The sequence below is a fragment of the Carcharodon carcharias genome, chromosome 10, assembly GCF_017639515.1.
Source record: "Carcharodon carcharias isolate sCarCar2 chromosome 10, sCarCar2.pri, whole genome shotgun sequence".
Lineage (NCBI taxonomy): Eukaryota > Metazoa > Chordata > Chondrichthyes > Lamniformes > Lamnidae > Carcharodon > Carcharodon carcharias.
In genome coordinates this window covers 146,784,897-146,812,284 of record NC_054476.1, presented here as the reverse complement: position 1 = coordinate 146,812,284, position 27,388 = coordinate 146,784,897, and the positions used below count along the sequence as shown (strand labels likewise).

General features: G+C 41.9%; 1 protein-coding gene across 2 annotated transcripts; it reads right to left on the bottom strand.

The window, feature by feature from the left end:
• Positions 1–13,818: 13,818 nt before the first annotated feature.
• tbx2b (T-box transcription factor 2b) lies at positions 13,819–27,384 on the bottom strand. Of its 2 annotated transcripts, none has more exons than XM_041197210.1 (7): positions 26,823–27,384; positions 25,425–25,704; positions 22,821–22,967; positions 20,768–20,844; positions 20,120–20,289; positions 17,860–18,479; positions 13,819–15,394 (listed from the first exon to the last, which is right to left on the bottom strand). In XM_041197210.1, exons 1-7 carry the CDS (start codon positions 27,194–27,196, stop codon positions 14,936–14,938), a joined length of 2,127 nt encoding a protein of 708 aa, XP_041053144.1. In that variant the 5' UTR covers positions 27,197–27,384; the 3' UTR covers positions 13,819–14,935. The 2 variants fall into 2 exon arrangements, with proteins under 2 accessions (XP_041053144.1, XP_041053146.1); XM_041197212.1 differs by having other exon boundaries at positions 25,437–25,704; positions 26,823–27,383.
• Between the last annotated feature and the right edge of the window lie 4 nt (positions 27,385–27,388).

The following is a 27,388-nucleotide window of genomic DNA, read 5'->3' as shown; positions in this document are numbered from 1 at the left end:
GAATGTTCATTACAAGGCCACCAATTCTCACAGCTAACTCGACTACACATCCTCATGCCCTGCTTCCTGTAATAACTCTATTCCACTCTCGCGGTTTCTCCCTCTCTGTCACATCTGTTCTGTTGATGCCACATTTCACAACAGTAGGGACCATTCCCTCCACGACACCCTGATACATTCCCCTATCACCCCCAACACCCTGTCCCCTTCTTACGGCACCTTCTGATGCTATCCTGACCCTTTAGCTCCTCTCTCCTCACTGTCCAATGTTCTGTCGAAGGGTCATGAGGACTCGAAACGTCAACTCTTTTCTTCTCCGCCGATGCTGCCAGACCTGCTGAGTTTTTCCAGGTAATTCTGTTTTTGTTTTGCACCAAACACCCCTTCCAGGTGAAGCAGCAATTTACTTGTACTTCTTTCAACTTAGTCTACTGTAATCGTTGCACACAATGCAGTCTCCTCTACAATGGGAAGACCAAGCGCAGACTGGGTGACCACTTTGCAGAACTCCACCATTCAGTGTGCAAGCACGACCCCGACCATCAGTTGCTTGCCATTTCAATTCACCATCTCATTCTCATGCTTGTGTTTCTGTCCTTAGCCTGCTGCAATGTTCCAGTGAAGCCCAATGCAACCTTGATGAACAGCACATCATCTTCTGATTAGGCACTTTACAGTCTTCTGGAATCAACATGGGTTCAACAACTTCAGACCATGAACCCTGTTATCCATTTCCTATCTTTTCCCCTAGTGCCAGTCTGTATCTTGCTCTCATGTTTTGCTTTCAGACAGCACTGACCTTTATTTGGCTATTAACACCTACTCTGGACCAATGCTTTGTTTCTTTACTTCTACTATTACCAGTACCTTTGCCTTTTGTTCCATTACACCTTTGTCATTTAAACTTTCTCACCCTCTAACCTATCCCTGATCTTCCCTTTTGTTCCACCTGACCTTCCCCCTTTTTCAACAGCATAAAACCCATCACATTTCTACCTTTCTTCAGTTCCGAAGAAGATTTATATTGGACTTGAAACCTTAACTCTGATCCTCTCTCCACAGATGCTGCCAGATGTGCTGAGTTTTTCCAACACTTCCCATTTTTATTTCAGATCTCCAGCATCCACAGTATTTTGCTTTTATTTTACTCAAACATGTCTTTCCTGGCAAGAGTGAATAATGACTCATGCTATATAATTAGCATATGTGAGATTGCTTTTTGCAGGCTTGCAGACGCATTTGTAGGCAAACAGACAGTGCTTAATGATATTACACTTCACAAATACAAATAGCTTCCCACCACATTCAATTATAGCATATACAGAGAACCATTGTTTAAGAAAGACATTGAATTAATATAGCATCTTTTACATCCTGAAAACATCCCAAAGCATTTCACAATTAATTACTTTTGAAGCGTAGTCACTGTTATAATGTAGGGAAACCTAGCAGTAAATTTGAACACAACAAGGCCCCATAAACAGAATGAAATAAATGACTAGGACATTTGTTTTAGTAGCATTGTTTGAAGAATAAATGTTGACCAGGACATTGCATCAAAATTCTGAAACCCTCTCCCTAACAACACTGGGTCTATCTACACCTCATGAACTGAAGTGGTTCCAGAAGGCAGCTCACCACCACCTTCTCAAGGGTAATTAGGTATGGGCAATATGTACTGGCCCAGCCAACAGTGCTCACATCCCATGATTTTTTTTTAAAGTTCCATTTTCTAACCAATCTTTGGATAAAGAAGATTCCCCTTAATTCCCTATTAGATTTATTGATGACTACCTTATTTTTATGGCCTCTTGTATAGGTCTCACCCGTAGGTAAAAGCATCTTCTTTGCATATAGCCTATCAAACCCTTTCATAATCATGAAGACCTTTATCATGTGACCTCTCAATACTCTCTTTTCTATAAAAGAGCCCCTGAATAAGAAGCAACATATGTTATAAATATAATAACAATCAACAAATACAATAAGAAGATTCAGCATATCCTATCTTCTGATGCTATTGCTTTCCAGTCCATCAGCTAGAGATTTTGCTTTTAGTTCTGAAGTTTTGTTGAAATAACATAAGCTTGTCTTCACTCTGTGAAAACCATAATTGAAAACAAGAGAAACAGGCCACCAGCATTGGCTAATTAAATATCTCCCTTCTGGAGATGTACTGTGGGTTTGTTGAAAGGAAGAATAATTTAAGTTGCAAAAAATGCAATAATAAGGTTTTACATCTGCATGATTTTGGGCATGATGTAGGATCTTAAGAATCTTGTTTCTTTCTAATTAAACCAACAGCAATGAATCAGGTTTCAAAACCAAAAAGAAAAGAAAGCAGCCATGAAACATAGAACCAGATGAACTGTTTCTCATGCTGTTGATTGAGTGATAGTCATTATCCAAGACATCAGGAAAACTCTCCTACTCTTTGAATAGTGCCATGGAATCTTTCACATTCTCTAGGGAAGGCAGAGGGGCCTCAGTTAAGTTTCTCATTCAAAGGATGGACATCCAACAGTCCAGCACTTCCCCCAATACTGCACAGGGGTGTCAGTCTAGATTATGTACTCGAACCCCCAACATGGAGCTCCACCCAGTTTGACTCAGAGGTACCACAGAGTCAGGGCTGACGCTTCAATATCAGAGTACCTTCCCTGACATTAAGATATGATAAAGAAGGATGAACTACAGCATCACTTTAGTCAAGTTCATCCAAGGAGAATTTTTCAAGAATAAACAGTGAGGCGGACAGTGAATTAATTGAAACTGACTTGTTGAAAATTGATAATTATAGAGCATTGTTTACTAGTGTAACAAACTGCAAATAATGTGAAAGAAATAGAGTTGTGTTTGTATGTATGTGAGTGGGCAGTTAGAATTGATTAAGTCTCATTGAGAATGAGTGAGATTCGAAAGCTTTCTTTCATTGCCAAATGTCAGAAAGTACAATCTAATGATTCAGTGCGTCATAACTACTGATGGTACACTGAATCATCAGTATATGATGATTCACTGATTGCCTTTCAAGCCATCAGCTAGAAGTTTTGTCATTTTGTTTTTAGTTCTGAGGTTTTATTTAGGGACAATGATGTGAGAATAAAGTGGAAACAACAACAACTTGTATTTATGGAACACTTAATAGAAACATGGAACCATAGAAAAGTTAAAGCACAGAAATAGGCCATTCAGCCCATCATGTCTGTGTCAGCTGAAAATTTTTTTAAAACTGCCCATTTTAATCCCACCTTTCAGTCCGTAGCCTTGCAGGTTAGAGGACTTTTGCTGCAGATCCAGGTGCCTTGTAAATGAGTTGAGGATTTCTGCCTCCACCACCAAACCAGGCAGTGATTTCCAAACATCCACCGCCCTCTGGGTGAAGAAGTTTTTTTTCGTGTCTCTTCTAATCCTTCTCCCAATCACCTTAAATCTGTGCCTCCTGATAATTGACCTCTCTGCTAGGGGAAATAGGGCATCGTGTCTACTCTATTTAGGCCCCTCATAATCTTGTACACCCCAATCAGGTCACCCCTCAGCCTCCTTAGTTACAAGAAAAGCAACCCCAGCCTATCCAATCTTTCCTCATAGCTGCAATTTTCAAGTCCAGGCAACATTCTTGTAAATCTCCTCTGTGCAGTCTCCAGAGCAATTATGTCCTTCCTGTAATGTGGTGACCAGAACTATGCACAAAATTCCAGCTGTAGTAAAATTTCCCAAGGCACTTCCTAGGAGTGTTATCTAACAAATTTGACACTGAGACACATAAGGAGATGTCCAAAAGATTGCTCAAAGGAACAGGCTTTAGAAAACATATTAAAACAGAGGTGAGAGCCTTGGAGACGCTGAGAGATTTAGGGAGGGAATTTCAGGTCTTTAGGTCGTGGCAGCTGAAGGCTAAAAGTGATGAAGTGATTATAATTTGGGAGGCCAGAATTGGAGGAGTGCAGGGATCTTGGACAATTCTAGGGCTGGTGGAGATTACAAAGGTAGGGAGAGGAGGAAACCATTGAAGGATTTGAAAACAAAGGGTGAACATTTTTAAATGGATGTGTTGCCCAACTGGGCATCAATGTAGATGAGTGATCATGGGGTGATAGGTGAAAGGGACTTGGTGTGAGTTAGGATATGAGTTAGGATATGTGTAGCAGTGTTTTGAATGAGCTGAACATTAGATAGTGACAAAGTTGAGGACTGGGCTCCTACTTCAAAGCATGGCAACAGGGGGGTCATTAATAGCAATATTAGATAGTGAATGTTTATGCAGGACTTCTGAATGTGATAGTGGTAAACGCCAGAAACTGTAATCAGGTGCTGGACTACCCACTGGAAACATGATCATAATTATTTTAAAGGATCCTTATGATGTATGTCCATATTTAGAATATCCCTTACACATTCCTCCCTCCTGGTGCACAGTGGAGCTGATTTGAGTGCAAAACATCTTTTGGACTCAGTGTGATGAAAAAAATCTAGGTGAGGAGGATCACACAGTGGACCGCAATTAACTTGAGATAAAGGCAAAATACTGCGGATGCTGGAAATCTGAAACAAAAAGTGCTGGAAAAACTCAGCACTTTTTGTTTTTGTTTCCAATCAACTGAAACCTGATTTGCTGAACTCTAAATACAAAGGCCATCAGTGCTTAACTCCTCCCTGCTCTATTTCTGTGATATAAAAAGCAGTTGGAAAGTTTTTCATTTATTAAGCAACTTTCAGAATGGAACTACTTCCCAAGTATAGCTACTGTTGTAATATGGAGAAATGCAGTTGACAATTTCACAAAGCAAGATCCCACAAACAGCAATGAGAGTAAAGGCCAAATATCCAGCTTTGTGGTTGAGGGATAACTGTCAGCGAGGATACCGGGAAAACGGCCCTGATCTTCGAATACTGTTCCTAATCTTTCACATCCAGCAGACAGGGCAGACGGTGCCTCGGTATTACGTCTCATCTGAACGACAGCATCTCCGACATTGTAGCTCGAACCAAGGCTGACACCACGAAATGATATTTGAAAAAATAAATAATCCCTGTTCTACCTCATCAGCACGCCATGGTCTACAACCAACCCCTCTGTTATTATTAATAAATTAAAATGGATTCTTGGGGCTTAATTGGAGCTTGTTTGGACACGGGATCAATAACCATTTCCAGCTCATTGATCTGTGATTGATGGTGATTGGTTTGAGTCCCCGCCAGCCGATAATGGGAGGTAACAACGACCAGGAGACGGAGAGAGATTGTGAGCTGAAAGCGCTTCCAATTAGGAAGCCACGCTCTCCAGGGACACAAGCTTTGCTATTGTCCGCGGGTGTACAGAGGCCGAGAGTCCGGCAGCCAGGCGTCAGGCGTGGGGGGGTGTCCCGGACAAAAGCGCTGCCTGCTGCCTGCTGCCGACAGGTCTCGGCGTTGAAATCCATTCAATTCCCAGCCCAAAACAGGGTGCTCCCTTAAGATAAGGATCTGCCCCGAAAGTCCGCCCTCTGGACATCGCGCCCCTCTCCTTAAACAAGCCTGAAGCGCAGCAGAGAGTTCACTCAATGCGAACCGGACTCTAACCTACTGCTGCCTCCACGGTCCACCTGGAAAATCTCCACCCGATTGGAGAATCATTCCCCCAAAACACAACCAAAATCCCACTGTAACCAGAGGTTTCTGTCTACAGGTACACTACTTATACACACACACACAATTTACCGGCAATGTTTGCACGCAAGCTTCATTTGTATGCATTGTTTACACATCTTGTCTGTTCTATTTGCACACGCGTGGGCTCGACACTTTACGCCCTCACATGCTTTCTGCACTATTTACACACATGCTGTCTGCAATGTTTCGCACACTATCGTTTACTCACTGGCTTGTTAACATAGATTCACAGCATATAAACAATTTAATGTTGCGCTATTTACACACAAAGTAAGCTATTTTTCATATGCACCGTGTCTGCATTATTTTCACAATCATATATACTCAGACACTATATTATTTACACACCGTGACCACTATTTATTTACGTCCCTATATTTACGTCGACAATGCGTTTGCACATGTTCACACGCACTGTTATTTGCAGTCACATCCTGTCTACACCATTCATACATTAAACACTGCATTGTGTTCACACTGCCATTCTATCTCAGAAATACATTTGCATGCACACTAACTCTCAGTCTACATTTGCTAAACTATTCCGGCACAATATATCTGACGAGTGGAAGGAAATGGCAAAGCACCACAGTCAAAAACTGCCAAGGAAACGGTTCAGGATGAAACATCAGCAGACAATGAGCTAAGGACATGCCTTCAGGCAGAGCACACATGAATGAATGAGTTACATCTTACATTAATTATGAAATATATACAAGTTCACACACTCATATCAAGATACACTAATATTCCACCATGCACAATCACATAAACTCGAACACATTCGCACAAGTCTGGCCTTGCCTGAATTTAGTTTTTACTTGCATGCACAGGTCAGCTCCATTCCTTTTTCTTTTATCCCTCTCATTTTTCATCTTCTCTGCCCGCCTGCTCAGTTTTCTGTTTATTATTTCTTGTTGTATGTACAGTTTCTGCCAGGATCCTGCTATGTGTGAATGTGCTACTGTTAACTTTACGCACATTGCAACTGCCACTGCACTCCAAAGTATTTTGTTGTATGGGAAGTATTAACTTTGTGTACTTTGTATATGTGTTTGTCTTGTATAGGAGTTTTTGCTGGGGTTTCTGTATATGCATGCTTGTTTGTGCTACTTTGTATGTGGTGTCTGTGCTTGCATGCCTCAGTGTGTTTGTTTCTGAGTATATTGTATATTCACTGTGCATTTTAAAAAAATTAATCTTGGAATGTGTTGCTGGCAAGACTGACATTTATTACCAATTGCTAGTGGCACTGAGAAGATGCTGGGACTGGATCTTCTTTTTGAAAGTAGGTTGGTTAAACTAAGTTGCTTGCTTAGCCACTTCAAAGAACAGTTAATACGTTGGCGTGTGTTTGACGTCACAGATAGGCCAGGCCAGGTAAGGATACCAGGTTTCCTTCGCTAAAGGGCATTAATGCTTCAGTTTGGATTTTAGGACAATCTAATCACTTAGTTTCATTTTTACTGACACTTTTACTGAGGTGTTGGTGATGTGGTGATAATGTCACTGGGCAAGTAATACCAAGGTCAGGCTAATGTTCTGGGGATATGGGTTCAAATCCCACAACAGCTAGTGGAACTTGAATTCAATTAATAAATCTGGAATATCAAGCTAATCTCAGTATTAGTGACCATCATGATTGTTGTAAAAACCCATCTAGTCACTTAGGGAAGGAAATCTGCCATCCTCACCCAATCTGGTCCACATGTGACTCCAGACCCACAGCAATATGGCTGACTCTGAACTGCTTTCAATAATGGCCTAGCAAGCCATTCAGTTCAAAGGGCAATTAGGATGGGCACCAAATGCTGGCCCTGTCAGTGCTGCCCACATCCCATGAAAGAATAAAAAAAGGCTTCCCATGTCAAATCTTTTTAAAAATGAATTCCAACGCCCACATTCTATGCATCACTATTGCAGAAACAGAACCATTATACTCCTATTTTTATTTCCTAAACATTTCACTTTACATTTTCAACATTGAACTGCATCTGCCAGATATCTGTTCATCCTCAAAACAATCCGTGTCCTGCTGCAGCCTTTCACAATCATCATTATGGTTTGCAATTCCCATAATTTGGTGTTATCACCAAATGTTGACATTGTTCCATTGATTCCTGAGCCCTGATCCTGCATCCATGTGTTTCAGGTCCTTCTTCACAAAGTTTATTCTCAAAACCCTATTCATATTTTTAAAAATCCATTTAACTTTAATAAAAACAGAAAATGCTGGAAATACCTGTGGAGAAAGCAACAGTTTACAATTCAGGTCAATTTAACTGGTTCACTTTCTTATCAGGCCACCCCTCTGATGGGTAATAAATGCAGTTCTGTTGTTTATAAATGTAACAGGAGTGAAGATTGAGATGAGCCCGTCAGAATCTCATCACTGAACCTTTGGATTCGAACTTTCTATCACTCTCTAACTGATGCACCTCTATGTAACTGCCTGGTCTGTCACTGCAGTTTCCTTATCACTCTCTAACTGCTGCACCTCTATGTAATGGCAGTTTCCTTCCTTTTTTTATTCTTTCATGGGATGTGAGTGTCACTGGCATTTATTGTTCATCCTTAATCATCCTTAAGAAGGTGGAGTTGAGCTGCAATACACATGGGGTAGCTATACTCACAGTGCTGTTAGGAAAGGAGTTCCAGGATTTTGACCCAGCAATAGTGAAAATAACTATATAGTTCCAAGAATGGTGTGTGACTTGGAGGGGTACTTGCAGGATATGTCTGCCTCCCTTGTGCTTGTCCGTGATAGAGGTTATGAGTTTGGAAGTTGCTATCGAAGGAGGCTTGGCAAATGGCTGCAGTGCATCATGTATATGGGGGGAGGTGGTGGTATAGTGGTATTGTCACTAGACTAGAAATCCATAGACCCAGAGTACTTCTCTAGGGACCAGGATTCAAACCCCACCACAGGATTCAATTTGAATTCAATAAAAGAAATCTGGTGATAACCATGAAACCCTTCACTAATGCCCTTTAGGGAAGGAAATCTACTGTTCTGGCCTACATGTGACTCCAGACCCACAGTAATGTGATTTACTATTAAATGAATAAGGGCAATTAGTGATGGGTGCCCACATCTCCTGAACAAATAGAAAAAAACACTGCTGCCAATGTTTACAGGGGAGGAAACACTGATCAAGTGGGCTGCTTCTTTAGTGTTGTTGGAGCTGCACTCATCCAGGTAAGTGGAGAGTGTTCTATCACACTCATGACTTGTGCCTTTTAGATGGTGAAAAGACTTTGAGGAGTCAGGAAGGGTTAGTTGCCAAAGAATTCCCAGCCTTTGACCTGTTCTTGTAGCCACAGCATTTATATGGCTAGTCCAGTTCAGTTTCAGGTCAATGGTAACCCCCAGGATGTTGATGGTGGGGAATTCAACAATGGTAATGCCATTGAATGTCAAAGGGAAATGGTTGGATTCCCTCTTCTTGGAGATGGTCATTGCCTGGCACTTGTGTGACATGAAAGTTACTTGCCAGATATCAGCCCAAGCCTGAATGTTGTCCAGTTCTTGCTGTTTATGGATATAGACTGCTTCAGTATCTGAGGATCCCAAATTGCACTGAACACAGTGCAGTCAATAGCAAACATCCCCACTTCTGACCTTAAGATAGGAGGAAGGTCATTGATGAAGCAGCTGAAGATGTTTGGGCCAAGAACACTACCCTGAGGAACCCCTACAGCGATGTCCTCCTGCAGCGATGTCCTGGGACTGAGATGATTGACCTCCAACAACCACAACAGTCTTCCTTTGTGCTCGGCATGACTCCAACCACAGGAGAGTTATCCCTCTTGATTCCTACTGACTTCAATTCTACCAGGGCTCCTTGATGTAATGCTCAGTCAAATGCTGCCTCAATGTCAAGGGCAGGCACTCTCACCTCACCCCGAGTCCATGTTTGGACCAAGGCTGTAATGAGGTCTGGAGCCAAGTGGCCCTGGTGGAACCCAAACTGTCAACAACACCTCCCATCACTTTTTGCTGATGATTGAGAGTAGACTAAAGGGTCAATAATGCCTCTCCCCTGTATGAACTAGCTTGTGTGTCAGCAGGTTCGATGACTTAGTGAATCCCTTCCCACACACAGAGCAGATGAACAGCCTCTCCCCGGTGTGAATGCATCGATGGGTGTCCAGTGCAGATGGGGATTTGAATCCCTTCCCACAGACCCCACATTTCCACCGTTTCTCCATGGTGTGGGTGTCCTTGTGTCTCTCTAGGGTCTAGTCTCTAGGACTAGTCTTCCTTTCTGTGGACAGGACATACCTGGGCAATTTTCCACATTGTAAGGTAGATGCCATGTTGTAGCTGTACTGAAACAGCTTGGCTGGGGTTGCAGCTAGTTCAGGAGCACAAGGCTTCAGTATTGCTGTCAGGATGTTCTCTGGGCCCATAGCCTTTGCTGCACTCAATGCATTCAGATGTTTTCTGATATCATGTGGAGTGAATTGATTTGGTTGAAGACTTGGCATGTGTGATTCTGGGAATCTCAGGAGAAGACCGAGATGGATCATTCACTCAGCACTTTTGGCTGAAGATGGTTGCAAATGCTTCAGCCTTGTCTTTTGCATTGATGTGCTGGGCTCCCCCCTCATTGAGTGGGAATGTTTGTGGAGCCACCCCTCCTCTGCTTAGTTGTTTAATTGTCCACCAGCATTCCCGACCAGATGTGGTAGGACTACAGAGCTTTGATCTGATCTGTTGGTTGTGGGATCACATAGCTCTGTCTAATGCATACTGTTTCCTATTGCTGTCCTCCTCTCAGTCTCTATAATTATCTCTCATTCCCTCTCTGCCTCTATAATTCTTTCTGCCCCCTCTATATAATTCTCTCCATGTCTGAATCAGTCTCTCTCTCTCTCTCTCTCTATAATTCTCCGAGTCTCTGTCACAATAATTATCTCTCATTCTCTCTCTGTCTCTACTATTCCCTCCATCGCTGTCACTCAGTCTCTCGCTCAGTGTCTCTCTCAGATCCTATAATTCTGCCTGTCTCTATAAATCACACTATCGCTGGTCCTCGGTGTCTTTCATTCTCAGTCTCTCTTTCTCCCTCTTAGTCTCCCAGTTCTCTATTGTGGGTCCATTTTGATCCGTGCGTCAGTGGTCAGCTGGTATAAGCAATGTCGGGCCAATCCAACGCCACTCGAAGCCTCGCTGTGGAATTGAAGCGGGGCAAAGGGAAGTTAAGGACAGGAGCAAAAAGATCAGCGAGACTCAATCTCTCCCTGTTGCCCATGGCAACATGTACTCGATATCACTCGTGCAAAATTTAACATGAAAAAAAACACTTTTAATTACTTTAGGAATTTGGAGGATGTGGCCTTTACCATTTAGAACCGAATGTGGATTTCTCTCAGTCATATAGAGGTGGCAGCGCAGTGGACAGTCCCACAGCTTTAACCCAAGCTCAGTCCCGTGAGTGGAGGGTAAAAGCTAGACTCCAGGAACGATAAAAGACCGATGATGTGCCCAGAGAGAGCGAATAAGCTAAATATATTTACTTAGAGTTAAAGATCGATAATAAATCAACGAGTAGGAAAAAAACAGAAAACAAATGCAGACTTTAAGGGGGCCGGGGTCGGTTAGTGAACAACAAATTAAAGAGGATCCGAGCGAACTGTCTGTCATAGTTTAAGCAGAATATGGGAACATATTTCACATCTTAATTAAAAACTAACCTTACAGCGTTGCCCCTTGTCCGCACTAAATTCCCGCTTTAAGATGTTATAAACTTCTGAGGGCTGCCCTTTTGCGCACCTGAGTTGAATCACTTTTGCAAGAATCAATTCGGCATTTTGTGAAACGAATCGAACTGCATTTTGGCGCTAAAACAGAAACTGTGACAAAGTCTGTGGCTCTTAAAGCAACTGTGCTCGTTGTTAAACTTGGAAAGCATGACCCCCATTCCCCCCATCCCCCGCAATGTTGTATCAGTCCGGGAGGTGGCGCCCAAACAGCGTCAAATCTCAGCAAGACCCTGAAAATGAAGCCATCAACTGACACAAAGCCTCGTAAATTTTGCCGGTACGGAGCAATCGGTAATTGGCGAGGAAAAGACTGTTTATTTCATACATTAATGGCCTGAACTTAAAGCCGCCAGGTTGAATTTAAAAGTACTTAAGCACGACCTCGCATCAATCCAGACATCAAAGTGATTTTTCTTTTTAATTTCTCGGCGTGGCGTGTATGAATGAGACTGCAAAGCGGCATCCTATTAGTCAGGGAGAAGGCGAAATCCCCAGGATCACTTTTCAAACGTTTTAGACACATTCGCAAAATTTTAAAAATCTACCAAAGACAGGTTACCTCGATATATCGGCGGAACCATTTAGCTTTATCAGACTTGCGCTTGTACGTTTATCAGAGTTGGAAAAATAGTGAATCTCGTATCAATTCATTGGAGAGAATGATTAATTCTAGAGAACGCGAGCTGGAACTGTTCAAAAAACAGGGCTAGACAAATGTAAAATATGTTAGGCTAATTCATTTGTGAAAATTTCAATGCCGATATGTGAGCCTGCATTTGTATATGTGTGTGTGTGTGTGTTCGCGTGTATCTGCAAGTGAGCAGTTCAGCTCTGCATATTTCAGTGCTTATCTGTGATTGTGTACCTGAGCAGGTATCTGTGTGAGCACATGTAACTATGTTTGTGAGTGCATACCTAGGAGCAGACGTGTTTCTGTGTGAGTGGCTATTTTGTTTGAGTGTATCTGTATATGCGTGAACATCTGAAAGCATCTGTATCTGTGTGCGTTCTTATCTGGCGTGCTCAGTAAGTAGATATGTGTGCTTGTGTTTGAGAGTGTGCCTGTGAATGTGGATCTGTGTCTTTGTAGGTCTGTCTGTATGTGCCCTCTTGTGTATGTGTGTGACTAACTGTATGGGATGAAATGTTGATATGACGATTGCAGCTCTATCTTATAACGAATTTACATATTTGGTTACCTTGGTAGGATTCGGTTCCTCCCCCAAACTTTCTACCATATCAACAACTTCCCTTACGCCCGATTTTCGTTCTTTTGGGAATTATGTTTTCTCTCCAGAACTTTCACCCTAACACTCAACAATTCAAGCAAGTCAAGGGTTCAATTATCCTGCATTTGGCATTTCGCCTTCCTCCTAAGGGATTCAATAAAATGGATTGCATATTTTGTGATTTGAGTCGGTGCACAGTGAAACTTAGCATACGGAGAATAGTCAAGTTCCCCAATAGATGCCTAACTGGTTAAAAATCCATTTTGCGACTTCTAAGAAATGTTTGATAATTTCAACAAAATTTCCTTATATCCATCACTTCATTGAATCCACTTCCTCGGCAATATTGTTTCCAGGTAATCACCTATTGAAAAGGTATTTTATGCATTTATGACATTTTTCAGTATAAAAACTAAACTCCTTTGATATGATGTGGCGTTTTGCAATGTGTCCTCCCCAGATCAAAGTGACTGAGTGCGGAACATGTCCACCTACTTGAACTATTAGATCCTTAAACTTTGACCTTTTTTTAAGCACGTAAGATTTGATCCCAAACCAAACGTGTGGACCCTTCACAGCCGCCAGGCGGTGAATAGTTATCGCTGTATATAGTGTAATAATTAAGAGTAATGTATTGCAAAACATTCATGAAAAGTTCCCACATGTATCTTTATAACAGATCGAACTGTGCCTTGTTTAAGAAGCAAATGACGCATTCTGCGGTTGAAGAAGCTGTAATGTGAAAATACCGGTCCAACGTTAGTGTGAAATCCAAATCTAACATCACCCAAGGAGTGGAAACCGTTCCAATCGGTGAAAGTCAACACCTGGATCCAGGCAAAAGGGACCCAAGCACAAGACAAATTCTAGAGTTGAACCTGTCGGAATAAACCCACTGCTGCTAGACACGCAAGACAAAACTTTCCAGAGAATATGTCCTTCAAAATATTTGGAATAATTAATTTATTTTCCGAGGGAGGATAGGATTGCACTGTATGCTCTTGCGTGTGAGAGCCTGTAGAATATTGTATGTACATAGAATATAACACCATAATCCTGATCTAAAACGAGGATTTCCCACTTCATCCCACCATAAAGCACTCAATGTTCAATCCTTTGATTCAGCGAATCTTGGTTTTTATATCTTTACCATCATGGACTGCAGGTGTTGGGAACATTTGTCCTTTAATGTGACATATTCCTTAATAACTGTGCATACAATTTCAAATGATTTTTGCAAAGTCAAATACACATAAGTAAATACATGACACATATACGCATCTAGTCACACATAAGACACACACGGGGGTTTATACTTTCATACATACACACATTCAACTAAATATATCACAAGCAAACGTTTCACTTCAAAATGTTTATTGAAAGTTGTGAGAGAACTCATTTTTTTTTAATTGCTGATAGATTACCCGAATGACCAACACAGTTTGAGATACATTTTTTTTTTGTCTTTTTATTTTAAGCCGCTTTGTAGAGAGCCCGGTGAGAGACCCACTGGGAATCCATATGGAGAGGTGAAACAACCTGAGGTAACAAAGCGGCATTCCTTATATACCCCGCTGGCACAAGACTTTAGAAACGTTTTTTTTTTTAAATTTCTTTTAAATCTGTAGTATTATACAGTACAGAGCGCATTTTTTTAAAACAGGTAACACTGGAATAGCATTGATGTAATGGATGGCACATTTTCGTTTCAAAACCGTTTTCACCAAAGCAGGCGGGATAGACCTCTAAAAAACACAATTAGAAACTCATTCATTCTCTCTCACACACACTTTCCCAATGCGCTATATATTTCATTTACAATATATTGTGATGTTCGTGTGTAAAACAAAACAAAAAAAAACATTAAAATGCATGGAATTAAACTCTAATATATGTACACGCGAATTTACAACTGGTGAATAAATTAATACCGATTTGCATATTCTGCCATCCATAGCTTATTTACACAAAATTACTAATTAATTACATAAATAGCGAAGATCCTTTTTTCTTGTGTGAAGGTACATTTATCTTATGCGGTTTTTTTTACATAGCGAAGTGGTCGTTCCTTTACCCCAAGTTGCACCACAGTTAACAGCGATCTTCATAATGCTCCTGCTCCTATCCCTCTGGTGTCAGCACTGAGTGCCGCTCTGCCTCTGGGCACCGTCTGACCCCCACCTCTTCCCTCAGGGTCGGATGCTGAAGGTATCTGCACTATGAGGTGTTTTTTTTTTGCATCTAATAATAGTCCCGATGCCCCAAAATGGATCCAAAAAGGTTCATTTAGGAGAGTCCCGGGCCGGAGACGTCTCTCGGTTGTTCTCCAGGCCGCTCACCAATCTCTGGATATTCTGCAGTTCGTTGATCGCCTCCTTGGCGGTCGGCTTGGGGGAGAGTGAGCTGGCTGCAGTCCTTAAACTGCCTCCGTTGCTTTTGTGGTTGAGCTCTGAAGCCAGGCTGACGGAGACGGGGCTGGAGTCTCGGCTGCACAGCTTGCTGTCGGAACCGCCGAGAGCCGAGGGCATGGCCGTGGTGAGGAGGTTGGTGCTAGCCGGGATGGAGACCGGGATTGGGTAGGGGTTGAAGCGAAGCCGGGGTCGTCCGCCGCTCAGGAAAGGGTGCCGATGGAGAGAGGATGGGGCTCCGGAGCTGCTGGGCAAGGCGGCGGCTGCGGCGGCTGCTGCCATGTACGTGTATGGGTAGGGGAAGAGCCCTCCGAAGGTGGTCATTGGGATCCCCTGTATCATAAAATAAGAGGGGGGACAGAGAAACATACCCGGTGAGTATCATCCTACAGTGAAGAGCGAGAAGAAGATCAGAAGACATTTAGCACCATCTGAAGCAACTTCATGAAACAATCTTATCAACTGGCGCATAATCTAAAGCAGCTGTCCCTTTAGCGTCTGAAAAATGAAAAATTAATACGAAATCGGCTTTAAGGGATAACGAAAAATTGGAAATTTCTCCTCCAAAAAGAGAACTGAAGATTACCCACTGAGATTGGTGTTTTTTTTTTATCAGGCACAGAGTATTCAGAATTCCGGAACCAAGGCCTTGGGTGGAGTTAAGATATAAATCAGCCACCATCTAACTGAATAGCGGATCAGGGTCGAGGGGCTGAATGGCCTCACCCTGTTCCTATATCCCTGAACATAACACCGAAGACACGGTTAAGTGTAAATAAATGGGATATTTAAAAATGCAGCGTTGAATCTTGTGATTTGACCCCCGAGGCTTAGTGATTCTGAATTTGGTCTGCCAGAGACTCACCAGGTATACCAACACTTTGGCCTTCAACCCAGCTACTCATTAAGGAGTAGAGGTGTAGACAGTTCCTGCTAAGCTACAACCACCCCTTCTATTACCCCACAGGTGCAGGACTCTGCAATGCCCCATTCTCCTGGCTTTAGCTGAGATATATATTACACGGCATCCTCAGAACTGCACGCCTTGTGTTATCTGGCGCCCTTTTAAACACAGGGATCAACACCAATAAAACAGTTCATTAATTTGACAATAAAACGTATAATTGGAATAGGAATTCTTTATTCGGAAAGAAAGATTATTAACTGCATGCACTAAGCATACTCTTCCGTGCATGGAGAGATCTACCTGTTGGTGTGTAGATAAATGAATAAACAAGGAAAAATGTACTTATTTTTTCAGGTCTGCAATCATCCCAATATCTTTTTGGATCCAGTTTAACCAAACATAATTGAATCTGTCAGAATTCTTGATGACCAAACTAAATAAAACTCAATGTACCATTACAATACTGATTCATCTAGTGGTCAATTCTAAGCATTGTCAAAACACATCGTATAAATAACCAAATGAGTCGTTGGCTAATCAGCCCCACAAATAAAGATAATTTTAAAATGTGCTCATATCTGTCACCACGGATATACAATATATATACCCTCTACCTATTATAATGAATATACATTCCGAATATACGCATAAAGTATATCAGTATATGTACATTTATGTAGTCTATATAAAAGACTCATGCACATTATAGAAAGTTTTTTTCTTTCTTTGCTTCAAATCACAAACCACCTGAAGCACTTTCCACTGTGTGATTTCTCCAGTAAAACCCAGCTAGAGAGGGGAAATTGTTCTGGTCATTATGAAATTGTGAATTGAATGAAGGGATCTGCCATGTTGTTACACACAGAGGCCAAAACAGCATCCCTCCAACAACCAAACCACCCCCCCAACCCGATCTCTTTAAAACATGAGCTTGGATTGTGGAGCTTGTTGACAATCCCAAGAAGACTCACAGGGCAGGATTTGGCAATCAATCAGCCCTGAACCTTTGCTCAGAGCTGCAGAGCGTGGATTTTAAGTTATTGATTAGCACCCACTCAACGTGGAACTGGGATTCAATGATTTCATGTTAAAATCTGGGATGTTAAAGTTAAATTTCTCCACGCCTCCTCAACCTGCGTAAATCGCAGCTATTTTGACAATAAATTATTGAATCCGGATTAACATTGATCAGGGTGTTTAGAATGAATGTTCCAGGCGTTACACTTAGGATCCAGGTCCTGGGGGTTGACCCGTGTCCCGACTGTTGGTTTTGATAGAATACTAATTTAGCTTTATACCCAATGGCCCATCTAAAAATATTCCCTCCCTTTATCAGTCAAAGCACTTCATAGAATTAATTCCCGGCTGACAGGACAGAGATCACCCCGGCGGCAGTAATAGCTTAAACGACATGGCCCGATGATATTTTAAACAGTTCACACTCTCCCTTCCTCCTCCCTCTTACTCAGTTCTTTTCATTATTCGATTTTTTTGTCCCCTTTTCTTCTTGCTTCCCTCTCGATATGCATTTCTCTCTCTATTTCCCTCTCTGCTGTAATCTATATGCCATGTTCTGGGAAACTGAAGCCGGGCACTTTCGCAGACCCAGCCTCTGGTGCCCCCGAAAGGAAATTCAGACATCGTGAAAAAATAGAAGAGCAACAGGAGGGATTTCTTTAAAAAAAAACCTTTAACCAATCTTTGTATGCAAACGGTTCAATGTTCAAGTCCCAATATTAAGGTCGAGTTCAATCTCTGCGAATGGACCATGAATTACTATAAAACTCAATGTTTACATAATGGGAAATCCCTTACGCAAAGTGGGTCTGAGAAGCTAATCCTGGTCAATGAAATGCAAAACTCGCCGCTTCCGCGCTTGGGAGCCTCTTACCTGAGAAGCCAAGACGTGTTGAGAGAGATGGAAAGGGAAGTGAGTGCCTGCCCCTGCCGAGGCCTGAGCCGAGGTGATGGTCGCGTTGTCCAAGCTGCTGGCTCCCGACACCGAAGCCAATAAATGTCCCATTCCCGTGGCCATGGCCGAGAAAGCTCCAGGAGCGACTGCAAACTGGCCCGGGTGAATAAAGAGAGGCTGTCCGACATTTAAAGGGTTAAGAAACTGCTGGCTGTGCAACCCCGAGAAAGCCAAGCTCTGCAAATGTCCAGCGTTTAGGTGAGAGGGGCCGTCAGTCTGTATCATAAGCGGTGAGTAAGTATCTTTACTCAAACATTCACCGTCCTTCTTGACTTCATCCTTCCTCCTCCCTTCGCCCTTCTCCCTCTCCGAGCTTCTGTGACTGAAGCAGATCTCACTGTCCCTGCGCGCTTCCAGACATTCCTTCTTTTTCTCCGGGATAGATCCTTGCTTCGGGCGATGAGACAAGTCTCCCACCGTATGTTCCGCGGGTGGAGTGTTGGTTCCGGACACTGCAACTCGGGGGCTGTTACTAATCGCGGCTGAGTGTTCCTCCTGTCTCTCCAGCTCATGGTCACTGTCCGCACCCGACTTGTCATCTGAAGAGATCGAGATAGATGAAATATAAATTTGAAACGGCTTTGAGAGTTTGTCAGTAACGCAATGGTATTTCGATCGCATTCAGCAACCACAGGTATAGGTTAAAAAGTGAGTGCATATTTAAATATAGTACGTGTTATAATTCTTCATGTATCTCACTCAAGAAACGCAAATACATTAAATGTTCAATCCAGAATATAACAAAATGAATTAATCCATGCCCTCGATAGATACCCTGTGATAAATATCCCTCTAGAATTAAAGTTACTTATTTTAATATTTAACAACAATATTAAATAAATCCAGGGCTTGTTTTGTTTCATATTTTCTCATAATATTTCTCCTTGTTGACTGCCTTTATTTCGACCTTTGATTCCTGGAGGAATCCAGTTCTGAAAGTGTTACTACAATAACTCCATATAGATGATTAAAACCAGAGAAAGAGAGAGTGACCGTGTATGACTGGGAACAGATGTCAGTTTTATACGCGAGTCTTATTTGGACATATTACATTAAACGTTGCTTTCATTTTCTGTATCCAGGTCAGCAATGTCTGAACAAGGTGATTTAAAATTTATGCGAATACTACACAGGCAAATAATATTCTGCTTTATAAAATTAATGTCTCAAGCACGTCATTAAAACATTGGCTGAAATAACGGCGAAAGCAGCTAGCTTTTGAATAAAAACTGTACAGTGGAAAACCTAGGGATCGAATTTCCTATCCCGTGAAGCATAATTGTTTGCTTGCGTTGTCTAGTTACCACCTTTTTTTAAGAACACTCCGTAGAGTAATCTTTTTAAAAAGTAGTCTAAATCATAAATAAAGAAACGATGCTTCACAAAACTGGGACCAGCAATTAATACTATCAACACTCAGTTGAAATGTCCAAACAACGGATCCAAAGTCCGGAGCCAGCAATAAGTTAAATGCTCTCAGCCAGCGACATGAACTTCTCATTCACTAGTCTTCAGTTTAAGAAAGGCCGATGGATCATTTGTGTTTCAATATAAATAGAACACACACAGACTGCGCGTTTTATACTTCAGGGATTCCTGTGTCGTTTTCACTAGTAAAAATGACTCATTACTCATGCTGGATTGCTCCCCTCTCACTTATATTGGCTCTGGTGTTGAAATATATATTTTCAAATCACCAGAATCCATTAAGTATTGTCTCCTCGTCTCTCCCTGCGTATATATTATTTCAACAAGATCTCCCCATCACGTCATAAAAATAATTAGGGAATAATATTTAATGTTTGAATGGCACGGAAGCCAACTTAAAAACTCCAATCCCGAGGTAGATTCCTCAAGGTACCAGAAATGTATCTAATCGGTTTGGAGACTTCCTATTGAGTTTTAGGACATTGTTCTAATTTTATGTTATATTCATTTAAGTCTTTAGCCCTTTAAAAAGTTGATGTTTGCCCGTGCCTCGGCGTCTCCTGTAGTCATTTATTAGAATTTACTGAAGCAAGTAATGACACCAAGCTTTAAAGGTTAAGCCACTAGCCCCGTGGTTTACCTGGGGGACGCCATGCAGTCAACAAACCCCGCTCGCCTTTCGATCTCTGAATTAAATCAGACTCTGCCGCCTCCCTCCCACTCCCACCACCCCGCCCTTCCTATCTCTTACCTTTGGATACTTGGCTGAACTGCAAAGAAACTGGGTCTACAGCTTGGGGCGAGCGCAGGGAGTCCCTAGCCGGTGGCTGGTCGCTGGAGGAGGCGTCAGAATCGCCACCATCTCGGTCACCTTTACACTGATCTTCGTACACTCGCAAGGAGGGTAGAGAGAGCTGCTTTCTGAAAATAAAACATTAGTTCCTGGCAGTATTACAATGAGACCGATAACGGACTTAAATATTGTTTTAAAAGTAACAAACTTCAATCCCCACCTCCAAATATAAATCAGAATAAAATTACCAGATAAAGATATTAATCGTTCATTTAAAACATACTGCGGTAGCTTAACCCTAACTCTTTCACACAATGTTCCTAACACTCGCTGGTGTCATTCTGTTACTGGCCGCCAGGAGGTGCACACCAGCAACCCGGAGTAACCCATAACCTATAAGCAGAATAACGGCGTGCTTTCCAGTACGCCAATCTGTACCGGCGCAACTCAGACTGAGAACTATCCGGATGGGAAATCACTGAGGGCAAAAGGAGGAAATCACCTCTCTTCCATCTAAACCCTTATGAAAATATTTCTAAATGCTTTGAGTCCGTTGTTGATAATCGACAACAATAATAAATCAATTGGTCGGTTCCACTCCATTACCTTTTTTCTCTTCTCCCATTCCCAGTGTCCCTGAATCCTTTTGCAAAGGGGTTGTTGTCAATTTTAAGTTGCGTTATCTGCAGAAGTAAAAGGGGAAAAAAACCCCAGTTAATAAAACTGAAACGTGATAGTCATACAGAGTGCACATAACCGCCTTCCTAAGGCATGTTATTTGGGAACTAGTGAATTAAAATTAAATAACATCGGAACTGTGAGACTGAGCAACAAACATATCAATGGAATTATATAATTTTACTTGCATGTGCCCTGACCAATACTTACCCAGGTCAACATCACGAAGATTGTCTGTGTTTATGGAAGCTGCTGTGGGCAAATTGTCTGCCCACAGTTTCTTGTAATGTTCTTGCATCACAAAGGACTGCACTGGCTGTGCGCTTTGGGACAACCTACGGCCCGGAAATGTGCTAGTTACTAGTCTTGCATTCTTGTGGGTGAGGGCTTTGTGATAATATCTAAGGCCAGGCTCGCCAAAGAAATTCGATGTAAATTCTATGAATGATTTGACTTGAATATAACGATATGAAAACATATGAAATGGTCCACCTGCCCCTCCCTTTTTCTTAGAGAAAGGTGGCGACAATAGCCGATGCTGGTTTTTCATTGTAAAACGACTGCCCTTGCCATCTGTGCTAACAAGTTTAAACCATTGATGCGTTGTCAATGTTGGAAAAATCAGGACTTGTCTCTCCGTGTAGTGTTGAGATATTTAATCTTACTTGCCAATAAGAAGGTTATGGAGCACTCCTAAAAAGGTTTTTAACAGCATGGTTACGTGATCAGGTTATGAATACTTCATACAAATTATGGTGTATGATATCAGCTAACCGACAAGTGTGCCTCCCTTGCTGTGGCCGCATCCATTATTCATAAGCCACGCTTTGCAAAAAAAATGCTAACGTATTTAAAGGGGCAGAACACACGAGAAGTGAAGAATTAAAACACCTGAAGTTTCACAAATCGAAGAGGAATAAGGCTGTGTACTTTTTCCAACAACCTTTGCAACTTTTGAGGGACTGGCCAAGCGGAGGCGGCCTCGTTGTTAATTTATATTCCTTCTTTAAATCAGTTGAGAAACAATATTAAGTGAGATGCCTGTGAAAGGGGAAGTTGTGGCCACAATATCTTCCTGACTGTATCTATAATTTTATCTTTAAAAGTTGCTGCATCATATTATCAAGCAAGATCAACACAGCAGGGTCCTGGTTCAGCTTCCAACAGACGAATATTCAGTGATAAGTACACTTATCGATTTCGATTCTCGCTATGAAGTGTTGCACGAAATTAAGCAGAACCCCTGAAACCAAGATGTCAGGCAACAGAGCGGAGAGGAGGTTGGAGGAATGAGGGTAGCGGAGACCGCTTTCGAACACTAAGTCTTATTCAAAATCTGTTACCTGCTTCAATCTGTATTTTGCCCCAGCACCTTTTACACAGCAGCCCTGTGTACCAAAACGTTAACTGCTTCTGTTGGCCTAGCAATCCTCCAGCTTTCAGACAGGCCAGGCTGGGGGTGGGGGGAACTAACATCCTCGCCATCTCCACATCTGGAGTAAAGATCTTATAGATCTAAGACCAAGTATTAAATTTAGAAAAAGTCAAAACCACTCTTTATTTCTGTGCGTGTCCTTGTCCTGATATAATTATTCTATTTGCCCTAAATACTATTTTATTAAAAAAACGTTTTAAACAAAATTTGTTTCGAGTCCAACTTCAAAGGTGCAGGTTGCAATTCTCAGGAATGTGAGGCATTATTTTTTTCTGTCTTTTGTATTCAGGCCCGCCGTCAATTTTTTTTTAAAAATTCAGTACAGTATTTTATTGCATTAAAAATGTTAATTTAAAAAGGTTGTCTGTCGTACACCAGACATCAAGTTGGGCAACAGACAGAAACGTCTTAAAACATTTTGAATGAATGAAGTAAACAATTAAAATGCTGAGTCGGTTATAAATCTTCCCCCCCAACCCCCAACTCCCTGCATGAACGAGTCTAGTTAGCTCCCGGGATAATGGGACCGGAGTGTGCCGGGCTCACCTTATCGTTCTGATAGGCTGTGACCGCGATGAACTCTGTCTCTGGGAACACGTACGTTCGGAAAGTGCTGTAGGGCAGTTTGAGAATATCGTTGGCGCGGACCACGTGGAACCTGGGCTGGTATTTGTGCATAGAATTCAGGATGGTCTAAGAAAGCGACAGAGAACAACTCAGGTTAATTCTACAGAAGGGTAGCCCACGGTTTGTCTCTTGTGTCTGGAGCCAGGAATCAGTGAAAATCTAAAGAAAAACAGATCATTTCTGATAATTCTTCTCACCCCCCCCCCCCACCCTCCCCTACACACACACACACACACACACACATAGGAGGGGAAAGGGGACTGCACCTTGTCCTGATGCAGTTTAGTAAAAATTCAGTACACAAACAAAAATCGAAACTTTAATCTCTCTTGCTTGTTAAGAGCAAACCTTGCTACGTGCCTTACAATCAGTGCAAAAGGCGTTGTATTGAATAGGAATTTCGGTGTTTACATGAATAGATAAATGTAAATAGCATTTTAAAACTGGCGAATAAATGGGTAAGATTAATTATACAATACATTCTCAATTATAATTTGTGTGTTACAACCGAATGATATTAAACAATAAAAAATTCAGCTCTATTTATATTTTACACTAAAAATGGCAACTCCAAGCTGCCTATTCTGACTGGAGGTGCTTTGAAATGTTTGATCTTGACCCGTATTACAGACATGGAATGTTGAGGTCACCGGTTTCCTGCTGTAATGTGACTTCGATCTCCCCCCTCCATCTCCCTAGCTTTATTCTTTTAAAAATGATAATGATTATTAAAACACATATATGACAAGGTTGGTAGATGAAAATCTGTTTGAAAAGAACACCGAGAGAAAAAAAATCATCCTAGTCTCTTTTTTTAAAAAAAATATCCTGGCATCCACTGAAAGCGAAACTGAGGCATTGTCTCTGACACATAAAAGATAGACACTGGATCTGGGCATTGATGCGTCATCTGAACTCTGTCCTGGGTTTATATAATATAAAATGTTACAGTGCTTCCCCGCTCAGGCGTGCAAATCATCTAGAGCCAAGCCACTCAAAGCCTGGATCAGCGAGACAAGCCTGTGAGTCTCAGCTCTCAAAATCCTTCTGAACTGTTCCCAGCTATAATTCCTTTAACGTTAGACAAGACTCTTCAGCCTAGAGATATCCGAGATAGACCTTTCAAAAATGAATATCAGTTCCTATTATTTATTAATAACGCCAATGGCGTTTGCAATTCAATCACACAAAAAGAGATTGTAAACAGTCCATTGAATCTTTTACAGTTTTTCTTATTATCTCTTGATGGATTTACGGTCTCCCGTCTGACTGAAACCCATGTCTTCATTTTTACTTTAATTTTGAATATGCTACTGGTATAAGTGAGCGGCATTTTGTTCACGCTTGCTGATCTAGGTCGAATGCTGTGTGCTTCAGGGCGCTTTCTGTAAAGCTCCAGTCATAATGGCTGCTTTTACCTCCAGTGCCATTCCTGCAACCTTCAATCAAGTTTCCCATACACTGCATTAAAAACATTCATCCCCCTCGCAAATAAATGGTCACAAATTGTTCTCCATTGGCCCCTGTCCACCTCTAAAGCATCACTGGAGTGATTCTTCGGAGACCCACTGGCTGGAGATAAGAGATCGTCCATTCAGTACTCAGGCTCTTTCGAACTAGCGAGCACTCTCTGCTCTCGCTCTCTTTCTCTCTCTCTCTCCTCCCTGACGCCACAAAGCCTGACCTGCTTTTCACAGCTCATATCCTTAATACACTTCAGCCTGACCCCGAGTTAGAATACAGCAAAAAAAAACAAAGGCCTTTAACAGTAATATTTAAAGGCATAATTATAAAATCTTTAACCTCGGCACAGTCTCTACCGCAGATTATTAACGTCTCTCAGCCTTTAATAGTGCTCAAACTTACTCCTGAATCAAGGAGTGCAGGATAATTAACAAATCTGACAGCCCGGGTTATTGTTTCAAATGTCCCGAGCCCCCCATAACAGCGGTACATAGATTCTAACCCCAGTAGAATTCAGATGTTTATGTATATTCAGCAGAATTTTGACCTCTTATGTGTTTATTCTATCTCTAAATCATTTGATACAAAAGTAAACTGGTTACTGTAGCGTTTTGAGGGGATTTTGGCTTGACATGTTCTATAAATATTCTGTTAATGGAAATGTATCAATCTTCTATCGGATAATTAAGATGGGCCTTCCTGCTCCAGTTGATAGGCACCGGTTCTGAGCTATAAGTGGCCCTAGTGTTTCTGAAGCCCCGAATTCACTTTATTTCTTTTCCCAGAGACTTGCTCGCCAATTGGCGAGTCAATTTCCCCAAATCCATAACAAATCTCTTTTAGGGGAGTTATTTTTAAAGTTTCGAAACCTATTGCAGAAACGAGGCCAAGTCGGTGTATACGGTCAGCGATACAAGGGGCATTCAAACCACTTAGCAAAATGACAAGACATGGATGTAACAATCCCAAACAGAAGGAGTTATTCAACTGTCTTATCTCACCCGAATACTTACTAAAAAAAAAGGACAGTCAAAATGGAAAATATATAAATGGACCTACAGCAACACTTACGAATCCATGCTTGTCGGATATATTGTTGGTGAGTTTGAGTTTGTGAAACGTGACTGCTTTTGCCATCCATTGTTCACCGGTTGCCGGACTGTCTGGGTGAATGTACATCCTCTTCGGCATCTCCGGGTCTGCTTTCCCGGCCACCATCCAACGCGAATTGTGAAATTTGTAACGACAGTCGTCAGCTGCCACAATGTCCATCAGTAAAATATATTTTGCTTTTTTATCCAAACCATTGACTCGCACTTTAAACGGTGGGAACATTCTCCTAAGAGAGCAATTGAACACAGGAAGCAGCACATTTAATTTAATATGGGGACACACTGGTGGTGAGAAATACAATTCAGCATATAAAGAGCAATTAAAATAATGCAAATCCTTCAACTTAAAATAGTATTCTTAATTCAGTTATGCATTAAACTCTTTATAACTTCTCGAAAAGCCTTTTTATTTCAAAACTGAGAACCCTTCCATTTTATTCCTCAATTCTTAATACAAATGAGCTCATATTTTAAGTGGGATATAATATTCCTAGTTTTTCTATCTCCAGTAATTCACATCCCAGATCAACGTTTCAATTATTCCGTATTGTGTATGAAAAATGTACAAAGCAGATTCATTCTCTTCAAATGGGCAAGCGGGGATTTATTTCAACCAACTGACGCAAAGTTTGGCCACTTTTAAAAATTCTGCAATTTCGCGGACCTTTTTTTAATATACATTTTGCTGTCGGTTCGGCCCCTTCCAGCGAAGAGACATCGGCCGATTACCATCAAAGGTTATAATTAGCAACAGACTTATCGCTTCGAACTCACAACTTCTGTAATGAGACAGACAGCGCTCGGGAGAGAGCTGAGGGGCCAAGTAGGATTCCTTCCACAAACGGCACAACAGTTTGCTGTAGAGCCACAATTATATTTAAAGAGAAAAAGTTGTCGCATGTTGTATTACAAAAATAAATGAGCTCATATGTAAATTAATACATTTCATTTTAAACTGCTTGATTGCAAAGCGGCGGAAAGATGGTCAAAATAGTATTGCCCGCCCTCTTTATATGGTTTTAAAATATAAAGAGATGAATCAGAATTCTGAGCAGAAAACACAACCTTTAGGAGTTACTATTTAGCCCTTTAACAAGAGACTTCACATTAAAGCGCTCGCATTTCACTGGCAGATCCGATTCTGCCTTGGCACGTTGTCAACTGGCTTCTCTTAAGGACTTCGCAAATTCACTAGAAATCATTTAACAGATGACTGATTCTTAATTGCAGTTTTGATTTTTTTATAACAAAAAAGATACAAGCGAGTGGAAAAAGTTAAGCAATAATGAGGATATGAGAAAGACCGCTTGCGTTAACTGGGTATTGTCCTCAGCGATATTCGTACCTCCCAGACTTTGTAATAACCATTTCAGTGCCGACTTTGTGGAACTGGTCCCACAGATCTTTAGCTTCCAGATTCACTTTGGGATCGTCCTCGACCTCATCCTCCGGTTCCAGGCTCTTGAGGGGCCGCAGGTGTGCCGACTGGTGCCCGAGAGTGGAGACGCGGATCCCGGCCTCGGCCATGTTCGGGTCCGTCAAGGGTTTGCCCAGAGCTCCGGGCAGCGAGAGAGCAGCCGCCCCGCTCGGCGGCAGCGCCAGAGCGGGGAAGAAGGAAGGTTGAGCGGCCAAGAATGTGCTCATGGGGAAATCCGCGGCCCGGTGAGCGTGGAACGGATGATAAGCCATGGTCGTCGCCGCTAAAACTGGTTCTCTCATCGGTGCATCCGGAAAAAGAAAGGGGGGGGGGTGGGGAGAAGATTTCTGTTGGAAGAGTCGCCCTCGCCGGATCTTCCTTATACCATCTCCTTGAAGAACAAGTACAGATCGACAATCTCTCTCTGTGCGAGTCTGTCTCTCTCTCTCTCACACACACACACATACACACACAGATTCTTCCTACAATGATCT

Bases quoted from the DNA above. Each gene is read 5' to 3' on its own strand.
- tbx2b (XM_041197210.1), bottom strand. From the start codon at position 27,196: ATGAGAGAACCAGTTTTAGCGGCGACGACCATGGCTTATCATCCGTTC. The intron at 22,968-25,424 runs GTAGGTCCATTT...TCGCTTTCTTAG, and splicing joins ATGGATTCGTAAGTGTTGCT to ACCATCCTGAATTCTATGCA. The intron at 20,845-22,820 runs GTGAGCCCGGCA...TTACTTCTGCAG, and splicing joins CAGCCTATCAGAACGATAAG to ATAACGCAACTTAAAATTGA.